This window comes from Chelonia mydas, chromosome 3, assembly GCF_015237465.2.
Source record: "Chelonia mydas isolate rCheMyd1 chromosome 3, rCheMyd1.pri.v2, whole genome shotgun sequence".
Lineage (NCBI taxonomy): Eukaryota > Metazoa > Chordata > Testudines > Cheloniidae > Chelonia > Chelonia mydas.
The window spans coordinates 200,598,758-200,614,403 of NC_057851.1; the positions used below are offsets into that span (position 1 = coordinate 200,598,758).

General features: G+C 56.3%; 1 protein-coding gene across 5 annotated transcripts in view; it reads right to left on the reverse strand.

Moving 5' to 3' along the window:
• Positions 1 to 14,061, reverse strand: part of LOC102937636 (cullin-9) — an 85,727-nt gene extending 71,666 nt beyond the window's left edge. For 4 of the 5 annotated variants that reach the window (XM_037896268.2, XM_037896267.2, XM_037896266.2 and 1 more), the window contains exons 1-4: positions 13,977 to 14,061; positions 10,295 to 10,901; positions 5,357 to 5,511; positions 4,209 to 4,742 (exon numbers count right to left, since the gene is read on the reverse strand). In XM_037896268.2, coding sequence (XP_037752196.1) covers positions 4,209 to 4,742; positions 5,357 to 5,511; positions 10,295 to 10,889 — 1,284 coding nt within the window. In that variant the 5' untranslated portion in view covers positions 10,890 to 10,901; positions 13,977 to 14,061. Of the gene's footprint in view, positions 1 to 4,208; positions 4,743 to 5,356; positions 5,512 to 10,294; positions 10,903 to 13,976 lie in introns of all 5 variants that reach the window. The other variant, XM_043544151.1, reaches the window with a different exon arrangement.
• Positions 14,062 to 15,646: the final 1,585 nt, after the last annotated feature.

Consider the following 15,646-nt stretch of genomic DNA (forward strand, 5'->3'; position numbering starts at 1 on the left):
ATTCATGATTGATCTAACATCTGTTCAACAGTCATCGGTTCCATGAATGGCTCTTGTGATGAGGACATCCTTCCGATCTCACGCTCTAACAATAACATAGTCAAGAAGGTGCCAATGCCTGGAGCGAGGGTGTCTTCAGGTGGTCTTATATTTCTCACTTTGTCTAAAGAGGGTGTCTGTGATGACCAGGCCATGTTCTATGCATTTGCTCAGGAAGAGATGCCGTTGGAGATAGCCTTTCCTACTCCTTTTCCAATAGTGCCATTCCAAAGATATGACTCCAGCCCGACTCTAGCGTTAAAATCTTTGAGGAGAATGATCTTGTCCTCCTTGGGAATGCTGGTCAAGACTCTTAAGATCTGTATAGAATTGTTCCTTGATATCCTCCATAGATTCAAGTGTTGGGGCATATGCACTGATGACAGCAGCAGACAGGTTGTTGCTGAGCTCAAGACGAAGAGTCACAAGACATTTATTGATTCCTACAGGAAACTCTGTAAGCTGACTGACACATTTATTCCTATCTGCAAAATCGACACCATAAATGCGCCTGCCCTCTGCAGATTTCCCTTTCCAGAAAAGGTGTAGCCTTCACCTTCTCTCAGTTGACCTTCACCTGGGCACCTTGTCTCACTCAGGGCTGCGACGTCGATGGTATATCTTCCAGGTTCCATGGCGACGATAGCAGTTCTTCTTCCGGCCACACATTATCTTTGTTATCCATCAAGGTGTGAACATTCCATGTTGAAAAAGTCACTGTCTTTTTATAGCTTCGAACACAGGCAGAGTGATCCCACCTGCTGCGGTAATCCAGCCAGGAGCGTATGAGACAGCCTAAGTTTAGGGCACCTTTTCTAACTATGCGGGGTGAGCAGAGGGGATCCTAAAGAGGACTGCTCAGTCGCGATAGTAGCTGCTGAATTGCATCCGTCTCAGTCCAGGCGCCAGACGACCATTTAACTACCACCGCCTATGTGCAGATTCATGGCTAGGGACTGCCAGATTCACTAATACTGTCTCCGTCACCATTAGTCCGTCACCGCAGGGCTTGGAAAGTTGGAAAGATGTCATTTCCCGTGATAGAAGCCTGCGTGTGATTTCTTTTAACATGGGGAGGCTGGTGGGCCTACAGCAACCTCATGGTCATGACAAGCTGGAGGTCTAGGGCTCAGTGGCAGGGAAAGTCCGAGACGACTGGAGATCTCCAACTTGTTGCAGCCTTCATCCGCTTTCACACCTGTTGAGATCCGAGGACCCTCTTACGCCTGATCCACCATTGAGGACTTAGGGGATTGGACTGTGCTTTGTCTGGGACCTCCCCTCAGACCTGTTCGTCTTGGGAGACTCTACCAGGAACATGAAGCTCCTGACAACTTAGCTCTGAGGATCACTGGAACATGCAAGCCCCTTCAACACAACAAGGTGACAGTCCCCAAAGAGGAAATTAAGTAAGGCAGATACTCTGAATCTGTGAATCTTCCATTCAGTGAAACCGTTCATGATGGAATTTCTCTGAGGCTGCCACAGAACATCCAACGTGCTGCACCGACGCATCACACAGCGCGGAGGTCTGACTACAGATTGTGTGTCCAGCTCGCACCAGAGTGCACAGAGCCTTGCTTATAAGGGACACAAGGACACCAGAAACCGCACGGCAGGTTTCAGAATCGGACACACTTCCAAAACACCCTTTTTCAAAGCCTCCCACCAACGCTAGGTGTGGCATCCACTAAGGACCCCAGGTGTCCAAGTCAGACTGCAAGCTCCCTTAGGGCACAGATCAGGCCTTTACACAACAACAACGAAGTCGTGGAATAGGTCCCAACCTGACCCTCCTTGCAGCAGGCTTCAAAGCACTAAACACTTCAGCCACCTGTGCACAACAACAGAGTCCCTTGGGCGACAAGAGGCAAGACAGCAACCGAGAAGGTTTTGTCCTTAACTGGCGTAAGTTGCCTTAGTGGAAGCACACAGAAGGGAAACCGATGACCGTGCCACTGACAGTTTTGGGGTGAATCTGCAAGGGCAGATGAGGTGCCATTTTATCCAGGAAGCGATGGATTAGCCATCAGCACCTGGAACTCACTCATCCAGCTCAGGGCATCACAAAAGAGGGAACCATCGTTACTGACAGAAAAGGAAATCATTCATAAAGCTGCAAGACAAGCCTTACAGAAAATGTAAGTCAGATCCCAGAAGGCCAGGGGACCTGTAACGATAGGAAGAGGTAAATGGGGATGCTTCAGGAGACAGCTCAGTAACGTGAGCCACTAAAACACGCCATGGCACAGTAAGAGACAAAGGGCATTTCCCAAAGGCTGTAGACTGTGTGACCAGAGACAGCCAGAGGCCTATACAGTTACAGAAGGGAGCCTCACATGGGCAAGGCCCCCATGCGTCCAGCCCAGACCAAAGAGACCATTCAAACCTGAAGTGACTAAACTGGCCCCAAGACCTCATATTTGCATCTGATTTCAGGATCAACTGTGCTCAGTTTGTTCATATGTTATTTTTCTAAAGGACAGTTCCACACTCTTCCCTTGGGCATCCAACAGCCAAGACAGAATTTCAAATTTATGCATCACCACCGTTACGCCCTTAGGTATAAGCTGTGCAATCCTGGACTCCATTAAGGCAGAAACACAACAAGCAAGTGCCTAGATCCCTGGCTCATGGATCACACAACGACAGCACAGTCAAACCCTGATCTGGAAAAAAGTTAGCACTAGCCCTTGGGGTTGGGAAGAAAAGCTCAAAGACATGGCTTGAGTAATCAGTGCAGGGACAGCCTGAAACAAAAGCTCCAAGCAGGGACAGAATAAGGCAGAGGCACTGTAAGCTCATGCCGAGGGCACCAGATCCAGGAGTGATGTGATTAAAGCACAATCCTCAGCTCTCCTTTTAAAATCTTTCCAGCCTTCATGGATGCGAGGCAAAGTTTAAAAACATGACCTGAGTGGGACTGATGCAGCAACACCTGCCTGCATCTGCAGAGAGCTTGCTCCACGCATCCTAAGGGGGGAAAACGCCAGCCCCACTGCTCTCCCCCTGCCCCCAACACCACCCCAGCAGCAAGCTCCAAGCAGAGGGGGAAGCAGAGTGCAATGAACCCAGTTCACCCACTCCTGCAGAGGCACCCGAGCTGCCACCCCTGCCAGTCCAGCGGGCAGGGAGACAAGGGACCCTGTGCTGCTGCCCCTGTCTCTTCAGGGGGACGAAGGGGTTCCTTGCTACTCAACTTGGAGGGCAGGGCCAGAGTGCAGGGGAGGAGCCGTGCCTGCCCCTGCTCCCCCCTCACATCATGACATGCATATGGCCATGGAATGCCTCAGTCCAGTCCTGGCTCTAGAGGTGAGAGTCCTCTCATTCATCCTAATAGGCTATTCTCTAAAACCCACCGCTCTGGGGTCTCTCTGCCAACTGCATCCCCACAGGGACTCTGGAAGGCCCTTGCTGCTGTCCCACCATCCACACTCTGCTGGGGCAGTATCAACAGCAGGTCCCTCAAAACAAAGATTCAGCCGCGAGCAGAGAAGAACCAAGTGCTCCCTTTGGACCTGGCTGAAGACAAGGAGCGGGGCGGCTGAGCCCACCCAAAGAGGAGAGGTGGTGGGCCCAGCCCAGCCCAGCCGACCACTCAAGGGAACAGGCCTTTGTGGTCATAGGTCCCCTGGGTGGACGTGTAACCAGGGGACCCAACCATCGTCTTCAAACAATGCCCTCCGTAAGGACTCCTGTGCAACACGATTAGCCTGTGCTGAACGGGCACAGGTGTCAGGGCAGGAGCTGAAGGCAGTGAGGGTATGTAACTGGAATTTAGCAAGCAACTCTGGCGGTGCAGAAGGTAAACCAGGCCATGGGCCCCTCTTCCAGCTCTACAGCTCTGACCTTGCACCAAGCCCATGCTGCTCCGCACACGCATAGTGCGAAGGGAGCCCCTCAGACAGGACTCTCACTTGCGGCTGGCTCTCCTAAAGGGGAAGAGTGTGGATGAAGAACCTGTTCACCCCTGGCCAGAGGAGCACAGCCTGTTTGTGGATCAAAGGAAGCCAGCTACAGAGAGTCCAAGCCAAACACACCTGGGACCGGAGCTCTCAGGGGCAGGGACGTTTTACCAGGAAGGATGGGAACCAACGCCACTCGTAGTGTTTCACCCTCCTCCCTTCCTCTCTGCCAGTCCCACTCTCCTCTGTTCCTCGGGCACTCACCTGCACGGGGGGCATCCCGTTATTGCTCTGGCGGAACTCGCCCTCATCCCCAGCGCTGATCTCCTCGTAGTCTTCCATCATCCGCACCATCATCCCTGGCTTGAGGCTCTCCTGAACGTACTCCACGTAGCTGCTGCGCCTGGCAAAGTCGGACAAAGTCAAGAACCCGGGGCCCTGCTTTTTGCGCGGCGAGGGCTTTGGCGTGACCAGAGGGACCTGGACAGCGGCGCAGGCGGGAGCCTTGGGCTGGAAGATGGAGCGGACGACCCGCGGCTGCCCCTCCTGCAGGGACAGCAGCTCCATCCTCTGGCTGCGGTCCCAGCCCATCACCCGCACCAGCTCGGAGATGAGATTGGCCATGGCCATGCTGAACTCGAACTCCCGCTGCATGCGACTCCTCTCCCCGACATGGGCGCAGGGCACGGCGCAGTCCTGCCGCTCCCCGCCCAGCTCCGTGCTGCTGTTGAGCTTGTCCACGAGAGAGGTGACGCACAGATAGCGCTTCACCAGCGAGAACAGCAGCTTCCCGGGGATCTGCAACAGACACGGCGTCAGAGCCACGGTACGAGAGCTCCCCAGCCAGACCCCCGGCCTGCCCTGAGCCACCCACACCCATCCTGGATAGGCCACCTGGCCATCCTGGGGCATCGCTACCCGCTCCTAACAGGCCTCCACCAGCCTGCCCACCCCGAGCCACCCCCACCCCTGCCTGCCCACCCATCCTGGGGCATCGCCACCTACCCCCTGGCATTCTACCAACCCTCTCCCCCGTCCTGCCCACCCTGAGCCACCCCCACTCGCCCCCCTGTCCTGGATAGGCCGCCTGGCCGTCCTGGGGCACCGCCACCCACCCCCAACAGGCCTCCACCAGCCTGCCCATCCACCCTGAGCCAACCCTCCCCACATCCTGTCCATCCTGAGCCAACCCTCCCCTCCCCCATCCCTAACAGGCCTCTGAGCCAACCCTCCCCACAACCTCCCCTCATCCTGCCCACCCTGAGCCATCCCTCCCATCCCCAATAGGCCTCTGAGCTCTATCCTGTCACCACACCGTCCATCTCCATACCAGACAGGCCTCCAAGCCCCCGGCCCAGTGAAGCCCCCTGCTCCTGTGCCCCTCCCCCCGAGCTAGCCAGCCCTGCGGGTACCTGGGGCAGGTGGATCCCCTCGAAGGACATGCAGTGCTCTTCGGAGGACGTGGTCTCCGCAAACAGCTCCAGGAGGGTGTAGCGACTGTCGAAGTCCATGTGCTGCTCAATGCCGTCCTGCTGGCTCAGGGACAGGAGAACGTAGGCCCGACTCCCTGCAGCCGCGACACACACCAGCTGAATGCTTTCCCTCCCACCTGCCCCTCAGGAGCGTCTCTGCCCCAGAAAGGGGAATCATCCACACAAGGATGAACAACACCCCCATGACCACCTATCCCCCTTGGACGACTCAAATCTGACACCCTTCACGGACCTTCCAACCACTACCAGGCCACTAACCAACCAACCAACATGTGGGGCTATCACTGCCTGGTAGAGATCCCAAGGCCTGCAGTACTCCAGGCTTTTCCCAAGTCCCCGCCCATGGAGAAGAGTCAGTGAGAGCCATGGAGTTTACTGCTCCCCACCCGCCAAAGCGAAACCACCAACGAAACAAAAAGCCATCAACAAAAGCGAGACTGCACCCACGAGCCAGGAGCACCTGCCCACCCTGCCGGTGACCTTGCCAAGTCAAATAAAAAACTTGGGCTTTTATTTTGCTGCTTTCTGACAGCGAAAGAAGCCTGACCCTTCCGCTCCTCTCTCCCAAAACAGCCTGTCCCCTTCAGGTTTGGCATGAGGGAGCCCGGCCCTGTCAGCTGCGGGGCTGACTGGAGAATGAGTGAAATGGGGACTCGGGAGTGGTCGAGAGAGGGAAACAGCATTGCTATTCAAGCTCCCTGAAAAGTTTCACATGCATGACGAGGAGCACTGTGGAGAACCCTGCCTGCTAAAGATTCAACGTCCCTGCCTCTCCATTGAGAGAGCTCACCCTCCACAAGCTCTCAGACCCCCAGCAGCTCCTCTGGAAAAAACAAAATGTACACTCCTCGCATGGTAAGGAGAAAATAAAACAAGCCACAGGAAACCCCTGGTTTTGGAAAAAGCCCTTCCAGGCCTCTTTTGACATGAGACACAACCAAAAAGGCACAAGCACTTTTTAAAACCCTTTGCAGGTCGCCTTGCAGGTGATGTTGGGATTTTATCACCCTATATTGATAGGCCTGTAACTTTCTGACCAGTCTCCTCTGGAGCGGCCGCATGCCACGCTTGGAACTTCCTGCAGCTGGTGAGGAAGGGCTCAGCACATGAAGATTGTCTTTTCTCACTAATAACCCAAGACAGCAAAGGCAGATTACAGGCGTGACCCCTCTTGTGGGTCGCCCCTTTGGCGTGGTAGAAAAGTCAGACTGGTTTAAGCTATCCAGATATCATCTTGGCAGATGTAAGGATTCGAGATGGTCTGATGCAGCACCAGTATTGCTCCCTGCCTGCACAACTGGGGTCTCCGCTGCCCCTGGATAGCGCAGGACGGAGGGGGGATCCCAACTGAAGCACACTGCAAAATCCCCCCAAAGTGGCTAATTAAAGAGCCACACTTGTTTCCACTGATATCAATGGGAGCCAGGTTAGATCTGAGGGGTCTGGCTATATCTTACACTGACAGAGCTTGTTACGCTAATAAACTCTCACTGAACTGAGCTGAAGGACACCCGTGTGGCTTTTCCCCAACTCCATCACTCACCACCCTTGGCCTCTCCATACCAGGCCCATTCCCTGTCATGCAGTTGCAAGCCCCGGAACAACCTCATCAAGGCTGTGTCCACTCGGTTCTGTCCCAGCTATGAGCACCACCACTCCCTGCTGCTGACCAGGCAGCTGCAAGGTTGCCTCCCAGACACAGAAGCGAGACACAGACCTGTATATCAAGAGGGTAGGGTTAGTGGGAGTGGTGGTGTAAACAAGCATATCCTGGAGAGCTGCTCTACAGAATTTGCATAGATTTGTACCAATATTTTTGTAGCCACAGCCAAGCAGCTCTCACCCGCACCACACACGGCCCTGCATAGTGCCACGTCTTTGTACATCTAGTCAGCACATCAGTCTGGAAACTCATTGGGCAGGGAACTCTTACTGTTTCATTGTCTTTAGAGCATCGGGCACAGCTCTGATGGAGTTTCACAGATATATTGACCGGCACTGAGATGGAGTAGGTGGAAGATTGCTCCCCACTATGTTCATTTGCCTTCAGGGACCCCTGGAAACTGAAGACTGGGATGAAGCAAAAGTGGGAAACCTTGGCTAGTTCTGAAGCATCCCCTTGAAACAGTACTGTCAATACCCGCTACATTACCATGCCAGCCACCTACCTCTTTTCTGTGCCTATGCATTGGTGTCCAGATACCACGTCAATGGGTGCCCTGCCCATCCTGTGCCTACAACACCTACTACTAGTTGTAGGGCAGGAGAAATTATTCCCTCTGGGAAAGGAGCCCTCTCTCTTTTGTGGGGGCTTGGGTGCTAGAAGCAGGCATTTCACCTGCTCTGCAGGTCTGCTCCAGCTCACAAAGGTGACCTCGGACAGTTTACTGCCCTGAGATTTTAGAGGTCACAGCTGACCTGATGTAGGAGCCCCCTTCCCATTCACAGAGCCACAGCTGGCCTCAAACTACAGCATTGGGAGGCAGAGACCTCACTGAGAATTTTACTGCAGCCATCAGTGAGCCGTTAGGAAAACTGTCTTTACAGTTTTTACAGTGGATTTAACTTCAGCCCATCCATGATGACACTGCACCAGGCTGTGATAGCTCTGAAGAGAGAGAGGTTTGTATGGATGAGGTCAGTGCTTCAAAATTTGTGCTTGGAGACTCTGATCTTTTTCATCCCTGACCCTTTGGAAAGAGACTGTCTAGTTCTAGGACCTGGACGTACTGCAGCTTGTAACCCATCAGAGCTGGTCTATTTAAACTCCTGCCCTGCGTGTGGAATTTCCATTTCACCAGCTCCGCCCGAGCATCTCTGGGGAAACACTTGTCTCGTAGCCTAGGAGGTTCCCCCTGCTCAGTTTAATTCCAGAGCTTTCGGCTCAAAGCCCTCACGCAGCAGCAGCCTCTCCTGGGTCTCCTGCTCAGAACCAGCCTGCCCTCCCCTCTTGGGAGGATCACTCAGAACTAGGAGAAGGGGCTTGTTTTGCTGCAGTGTAGCTGCTTAGGCTCTTATCGCCCGCGAGCCCTGTGTGAGAGGGGCAGAGTCTCTCTCCACCTGCCTGTTCAGTACTATTACTGTACCCTGGCCAGATCAAACTGCACAGGACCAGACATTGTCCTCCCACGGAGCTAGCTGTCTCCCCCACTTGGCTGGAGGGGTCACAGAAGAATGGGAGAGAGAGACAGTGACAGGCTGGCTGTGGCTACAAGAACAGGTCCACTTGCCAGGGCTGAGTTCTCAAGGGACTGCGGCTGGAAAGGTGGTGCCACACTGCAGCTCAAGCAAGCCACTGAGAGGACGTAGGGATGGACAGATGGGAAAGCTCTGCTATCTCCTGACAAAATAGGGGTGGCTGCAAGTGAACTGAAGAGAAGTGGAGGGGAGGACGTCTGGAAACAGGGCCCAGCTCTCTCTCTAGCCAGGACTGCAAGATCTCCTGGCCTGAAGGACACCTCCTCCCTCAGTCCTTCTGGAGCCAAGCCAGACATATTAGCTGCTAAGTGGGTGAGATAGTATCTTTGATTGGACCAGTTTATTAGCTGTTCTCATGCCCAGAAACAGACCAAATGTGCCACAAAAATTAAAGTCTATGGAAAGAAGGGGAAGGAAAACAGGCAGGAGGAACGAAAGGTAAGGAACTCTGTAGGGTGGGAGCTCTCCTGCTGCTTGATGCTTTGTTAGGAACACCGGAGCTCTTCGGACAGAGCTGGGGCGGGGCATGAAGGAAGCTCTGCTGCTGGGTTAACAACCCCACACAGCCCGAGGGCAGGTCTGCACTTAAAATGCTGCATCAGCACAGCTGCACCAATGCTGCCGTGCCACTGCAGTGTTTAAGTGAAGACTCTTCCACACCGACAGGAGAGAAGGCTCCCGTCAGTGTAATCCACCTCCCCTAGAGGCAGCAGCTGCCCCATCGACGTAGCGCTGTCTACACGGGGGTTAGGTCGGTATAAAGTCGCTCCGGGGTGTGGACGTAGGTCTGCAGTGTAGACCTGGCCTTAGTCACCGCCAGCAAGAACAACTGTCCTCGGGGAAAGGGAGGCAGGATGAGCCAAAAAATCCTTCCAAGGAAGAGGGGCAGATGGGGAAACCACCAGGCTCTTCCAAGGAGAACACAGAAAATCCACGTCCCTGAGCCACGCGCTAACAAGAGGCTTGGAAATGTTTTTAGCACCAAGTTTTATCTTATAAAATAGGATACAATGGCAAGCAGGAAATGAAGATTCTGTGTAAGCTCCCAAATTCCACTGGGATTCTCCAAGGAGCACCAGATAACACAGCAACATGGGCTTCAGAGTCCAGAATGCTGCTCTAGTCTGCCCAGGGCAGCACCGTAGATGAGCATGTGGTCTGACCTCTTCAGTACCCCCAGCAGACGAAAGAAGACTGGAACTAAACCCAGGTCTCCCACAGCAGTGCAGTCCCAATGCCTTCTCCTCAGCATCTCACTCTGCTCACTGCTTGGCCTCATTCCTCCCAAGAAATTCTGCTGAGTTTGCTGGCCTTGGAAGCGTGTGGAGATCAATTACAGGACTTCTCCCTCCCTAGGAGGCACCTCGAAACACATTCAGGCCTTTGATTTCTACATTCTGCTGAGCAACCATGAGATGAGCAAGTCGGGCCCTCATCAGCCAGTCAGATTGTCAGGGTACTCGAGCCCACATACTAGAAACAGTACCCAGTCCCAACTCCTCCCCAGGCACCCAGAAGAGAACAGGGTCCCCGAGAAGATCCTGCTGCCTGGGGGAACCCAGCTCCAATCTTTTCCCCTTCCCGGAGAGCTCCAGGATCCCCCCAGTACACCATGCTCAGCAGCTGGGCCTGGCCCAGCCCTTCTCTCAGAGATCTCACCTGCATCGTGGGAAGCCAGGGCCCTCAGCATCTTGCCAGCGCTGCGGCGGATTTGCTTCTCCTCATTACACAGCATCTTCATCAGCAGGTCCAGGGCCCCGGTCTCCTTGAAGACGCCCGTCAGCGAGCCAATGCTGGCGTAGGCGCTCAGCACGTGGATGGTGTTGAGGATGGAGGACTCCGGGCCCGTGGGCCCAGCCATCTGCCGGCCAGCCCGCTGCACCAGGTTCCTGACGTCAGCCTTCATCTCCAGCAGCGAGGCCTCGTCCAGCGTGACGTCCGGAGGGAACGTGCTGGGTGCCTTCTCTTCCTTTACCCGTTGCCCCTCGGGCTTCCTCTTGCCCAGCAGCGTCGGGCAGTTGGCATAAACCTCCTCTGCCGACATCCACATCAGGATGTTCTCCGCTTTGCTCTCCGCCGAAGAGGCATTGGTGCTGCTCCCTGGGCCCTCCTCCAAGCTGACGATGCTCCAGCGAATCAGGTACTCGGTGTGGCCATCGTGGCCCCGGCGCTGCCGGATCAGCTCCTCGGGGTGGGCCTGCAGCTTGGGCCCCAGGTGCACGAGCAGGTTTCCGTTCCTCCTCTCGCCCACCATGACGGGGAACGTCTGCGCAGAGAGAGAGGCAGGAGCAGGTTATGAGCTACCTAGGAACCCCAGTTGAGAGCCCTCCAGGGAAGAGCCTCTGGGACCTAGCTGGTAGGAGAGGGAGCTAGAGATGGAGATCTCTGCATGTCAGGCCTCCTGGTATTCTGCACCCCAGATCAGAGCTCTGTAGGCAACATCCCCGCCAGGAGATGAGCAAGAGCTCCACATGCAAACCTAAATCTCCTATGAACCCGGGGCCCAGCCCTGGGTTACTGGGGGAGCCAGAGGGTGCCAGATCCCTGGCAAAGCCATCCCGGTGGATGGAAAAGCTCAGCTAGCCCATCCCACAGGAAGCAGCACAGTCAAATGGACAGGGCACTGGCCTGAGACTTAGGAGACCGGGTTCTGCCCCCAGCCCTGCCACTGATCCGCTGGGTCACCTTAGGCAAGTCACCACCTCTGTTTTCCCTCCCACACTTGATCTGTCTTGTGTGTTTGGACTGTAAGTTCTTCAGGGCAGAGATTGCCACTCAGTGTGTGTTTGTACAGCAAATAGCTCAACATCCGCCATCGTTTCCCAAGGGGAAAAGTCATTAACAGAATTTCCTAGGTTCAATACACATACAGTAAATTAATCTCATTGAATAAATCAATTCCCACTGACCCAGTCATTCCCTAAACTGCATGCGAGTCTGAGTTTTCCTGGTACTGAACAGGAAGGCTCACCAGAGCCAGACTAAGAAACTATCACCTCACATTGAGGCAGGTACCATGGACATGAAACCTTGGCACATGCAGACCAAGAAACTCAGTTTGCTTTTCTATTGCCATTTCTGCATTTCAAGCTCCTCTCCGGCTTGCAGCCTTATTTATGGCTGGGGGCCAGCGACCAGCCTGTCAGCAGGAAACTTCCTATCAGTATGAACAGAGGTTCTAAGGACATGCGCTGTGCATAGCACTGTTCTCAAAGATCCTGGTGACTAGGCTGCATGTAAAGCACCTATCGGTACTACTCATGGTGTTAAGTTACATTATTTACACTGAGAGAGTGGTTAATGGAGTCCACGTGGCAGACAGTGGGGAGAAATGAATAGATGATGCCTGAATCATTTACCCTCATGGCCAAGGGAGCTGGTAATAAGGAGAAACATTGTGCAGCTTAAGCTTGATCTGGATCAGTTCTCTGAGTCACTGTTAACAAGCAGACATCACACAAGGAAATGATCATCCTTTCTACAACTAGAGGGAGGCCTCTGCATGCAAAGGAGGGCTACACTGAGACACGACTCCTCTCTAGATGCAGAGGGAGGGCACAGCCAGACCCAAATCCTGTAGCACGGTCCCTGGATTCCACAGCACTCTGGTACAGCAGAGCTGGGATTCTGCGGGTGCTTCCTCTGAATTAAACAGTGGATGACACTACGTACTCTATACATATATTGTGGTAGCACCCAGGAGCTCCAGGCCTGGGTCAGGATCCCCTTGTGCCTCATACTGTATAAATACACAACAAAAAGAAGGTGCTAGCCCCAAATAGCTTACACAGAATAGAAACTGAATGAAACAGGGAAAGAAATCACACACAACAGCTCCCATGTCATTTACTCTGATCTTACATTGCACTCACTTCACTGTCCTCACGTTTTCAGCGTTCACAATGTGCCACCGAGTTTTGTGCGGGCAATGGGTAACTGCCTCACAAAAGTTGTCAGGTGAAGCTGGATGTTTTGGCAGCTGGGTAGGGAACAGCTGGGGGTTTAGGCACCTCAGCAGGCATTTTAGGATTGTGTGATAAGTTCAATAGCTGAGTGGTTTTACTGCAGGTCTCAGCAGTGAAATAGGAAATACCATGAGGTTTCAGAGTAACGGGGCAGTGAGATGAACGGGGCAGCTCCTCCGGCTGTCTATGGACTCAAACCATTGCATTGGTTACACTCAGTTCACACTTGCAAGGATGTCTTCACAAACACACAGTGACTCTTACTGTAATGAGCACTTAGAACCCGGAGCACAGCTCCGAGCCAAAGCGCGGACTCTGCAGCTGTGGAGAGCACAACGCCACGCTGCTGCGCCCTTCAGGAAGCAAGCCTGCCGCACCAGCCTCGGCTCACTGGACTCTCCAACCGATTTGTTTCAATCCAATTTGACACGTGCCCCTCCAAGTCCATTACCAATTCGCTCCCACCTGCTGCTTTAGCCAACTGTCCCTATTAACATCCACCTCCCCGCTCCTAAAGTATCCTTAGTTCGCTGATCAGCAACAGACCTTCCAGGTTTCAGAGGGGCAGCCCTGTTAGTCTGTATCCGCAAAAACAAGGCGGACTTGTGGCACTTTAGAGACTAACCAATGTATTTGAGCATAAGCTTCCGTGGGCTATAAACCCGCTTCATACAGATACCCACGAAAGCTTATGCCCAAATAAATTGGTTAGTCTCTAAGGTGCCACAAGTCCTCCTTTCCTTTTTGCAAATACAGACTCACGCGGCTGTTACTCTGAAACCAAATAAATCAGTTAGACCTTCCAGGGCGCTTCCGACACCGCACGAGGGAGCCCACAGAAACCCCTGCCGGAGAGAGGTTCAGAGACCCAGCCTGCCCCTCTCCCCGCAAGCTGGGAACCGCACCCGGGACCTTCCCGAGCGGCAGCGGCACAGGGCTTCTCCCTGCGGGGAGCCGGGCTAGCGCGGCTGCTGCCGCCCGCCTCCCGCCGGAGATAAGTCACCCCCGGCAGTCCCGGCGCTGCCCCGGGGCGGCCCCCTCCGAGAAGCACCTCGGGGCCGCGCCCCCGCCGCCGCCACCCAGCTCCAGGCTCTGCCGCGGGCCGGTCCCGGCGGCCCCGCCCCCCGCGATCCCGCCCCCGGGCCGCAGCCCAGGCCCTGTGCGGTGCCGGGCCGGCGCTGGGGCCGGAGAGGGGGGGGGGTGAGCGGGGGGGGGGTGAGCGGGGGCCGGCCTCGGCCTCCCTCCGGCCCCTCCCCGCCGCAGCCGGGCTCCCGGCCCGGACACCCCAGAGCGCGCGGCCCGGCCGGACCCGCCCCCCGCAGCCCTCGGGCCGGACCCAGCCGCGCGGGGGGAGGGGCGCGTCCCGAGCCCGGCACCTGTCCAGTCAGCGCCGCGCTCCCGTCCTCGCCTCGGCCGCTCCCCGCTTCCGGGTACGGCAGCGCATGCGCGGCGCGCGCCGAGCTTACGGGTCGGAGCGAGGGACAAGGCGAGCGCGGGGGCGCTTGGGTAGCCGGGGCCGCTGCTTGCCGCGGATGGGGAGGCGAGGGGCTGGTCCCCTCTGCCTGCAGGGGGCGGCTCGGGCCAGCCCCGCCCGGGCCCGTGCTCTGCCCGGGGAGGGCAGCCCCAGGCCGACTGCGTGCCTGCAGCTGCAGAGAAATCTTCCCCGTACAGCCCCCCGTCTTCCCCACACAGCCCCCCAACAGGTCCCGTGCAGCCCCCCATCTTCCCCATACAGCCCCCCATCTTCCCCACACAGCCCCCAACAGTTCCCGTGCAGCCCCCCATCTTCCCCATGCAGCCCCCCAACAGTTCCCGTGCAGCCCCCCATCTTCCCCATGCAGCCCCCCAACAGGTCCCGTGCAGCCCCCCATCTTCCCCATACAGCGCCCCATTTCCCATACAGCCCCCCATCTTCCCCATGCAGCCCCCCAACAGGTCCCGTGCAGCCCCCCATCTTCCCCATACAGCGCCCCATTTCCCATACAGCCCCCCATCTTCCCCATGCAGCCCCCCAACAGTTCCCGTGCAGCCCCCCATCTTCCCCATACAGCCTCCCATTTCCCATACAGCCCCCCATCTTCCCCATGCAGCCCCCCAACAGGTCCCGTGCAGCCCCCCAACAGGTCCCGTGCAGCCCCCCATCTTCCCCATACAGCCCCCCATTCCCCATACAGCCCCCCAACAGGTCCCGTGCAGCCCCCCACCTGCCCCGTACACCCCCCCTCTTCCCCACACAGCCCCCCAACAGGTCCCGTGCAGCCCCCCATCTGCCCCGTACACCCCCCTCTTCCCCACACAGCCCCCCAACAGGTCCCGTGCAGCCCCCCATCTTCCCCATACAGCCCCCCATCTTCCCCATGCAGCCCCCCAACAGGTCCCGTGCAGCCCCCCATCTTCCCCATACAGCCCCCCATCTTCCCCATGCAGCCCCCCAACAGGTCCCGTGCAGCCCCCCATCTTCCCCGTGCAGCCCCCCATCTTCCCCCTACAGCCCCCCTTTTCCCATACAGCCCCCCAACAATTCCCGTGCAGCCCCCCACCTGCCCCGTACACCCCCCCTCTTCCCCACACAGCCCCCCAACAGGTCCCGTGCAGCCCCCAATCTTCCCCATGCAGCCCCCCAACAGTTCCCGTGCAGCCCCCCATCTTCCCCCTACAGCCCCCCTTTTCCCATACAGCCCCCCAACAATTCCCGTGCAGCCCCCCATCTTCCCCGTACACCCCCCTCTTCCCCACACAGCCCCCCAACAGTTCCCATGCAGCCCCCCATCTTCCCCATACAGCCCCCCAATCTTCCCCACGCAGCCCCCCAACAGTTCCCATGCAACCCCCAATCTTCCCCACACACCCCCAATCTTCCCCATACAGCCCCCCATTTCCCACACAGCCCCCCAACAGTTCCCATGCAGCCCCCAATCTTCCCCACACACCCCCCAGTCTTCCCCATACAGCCCCCCATTTCCCATACAGCCCCCAACAGTTACCGTGGAGACCCCAATCTTCCCCATACAGCCCCCCATTTCCCATGCAGCCCCCCAACAGTTCC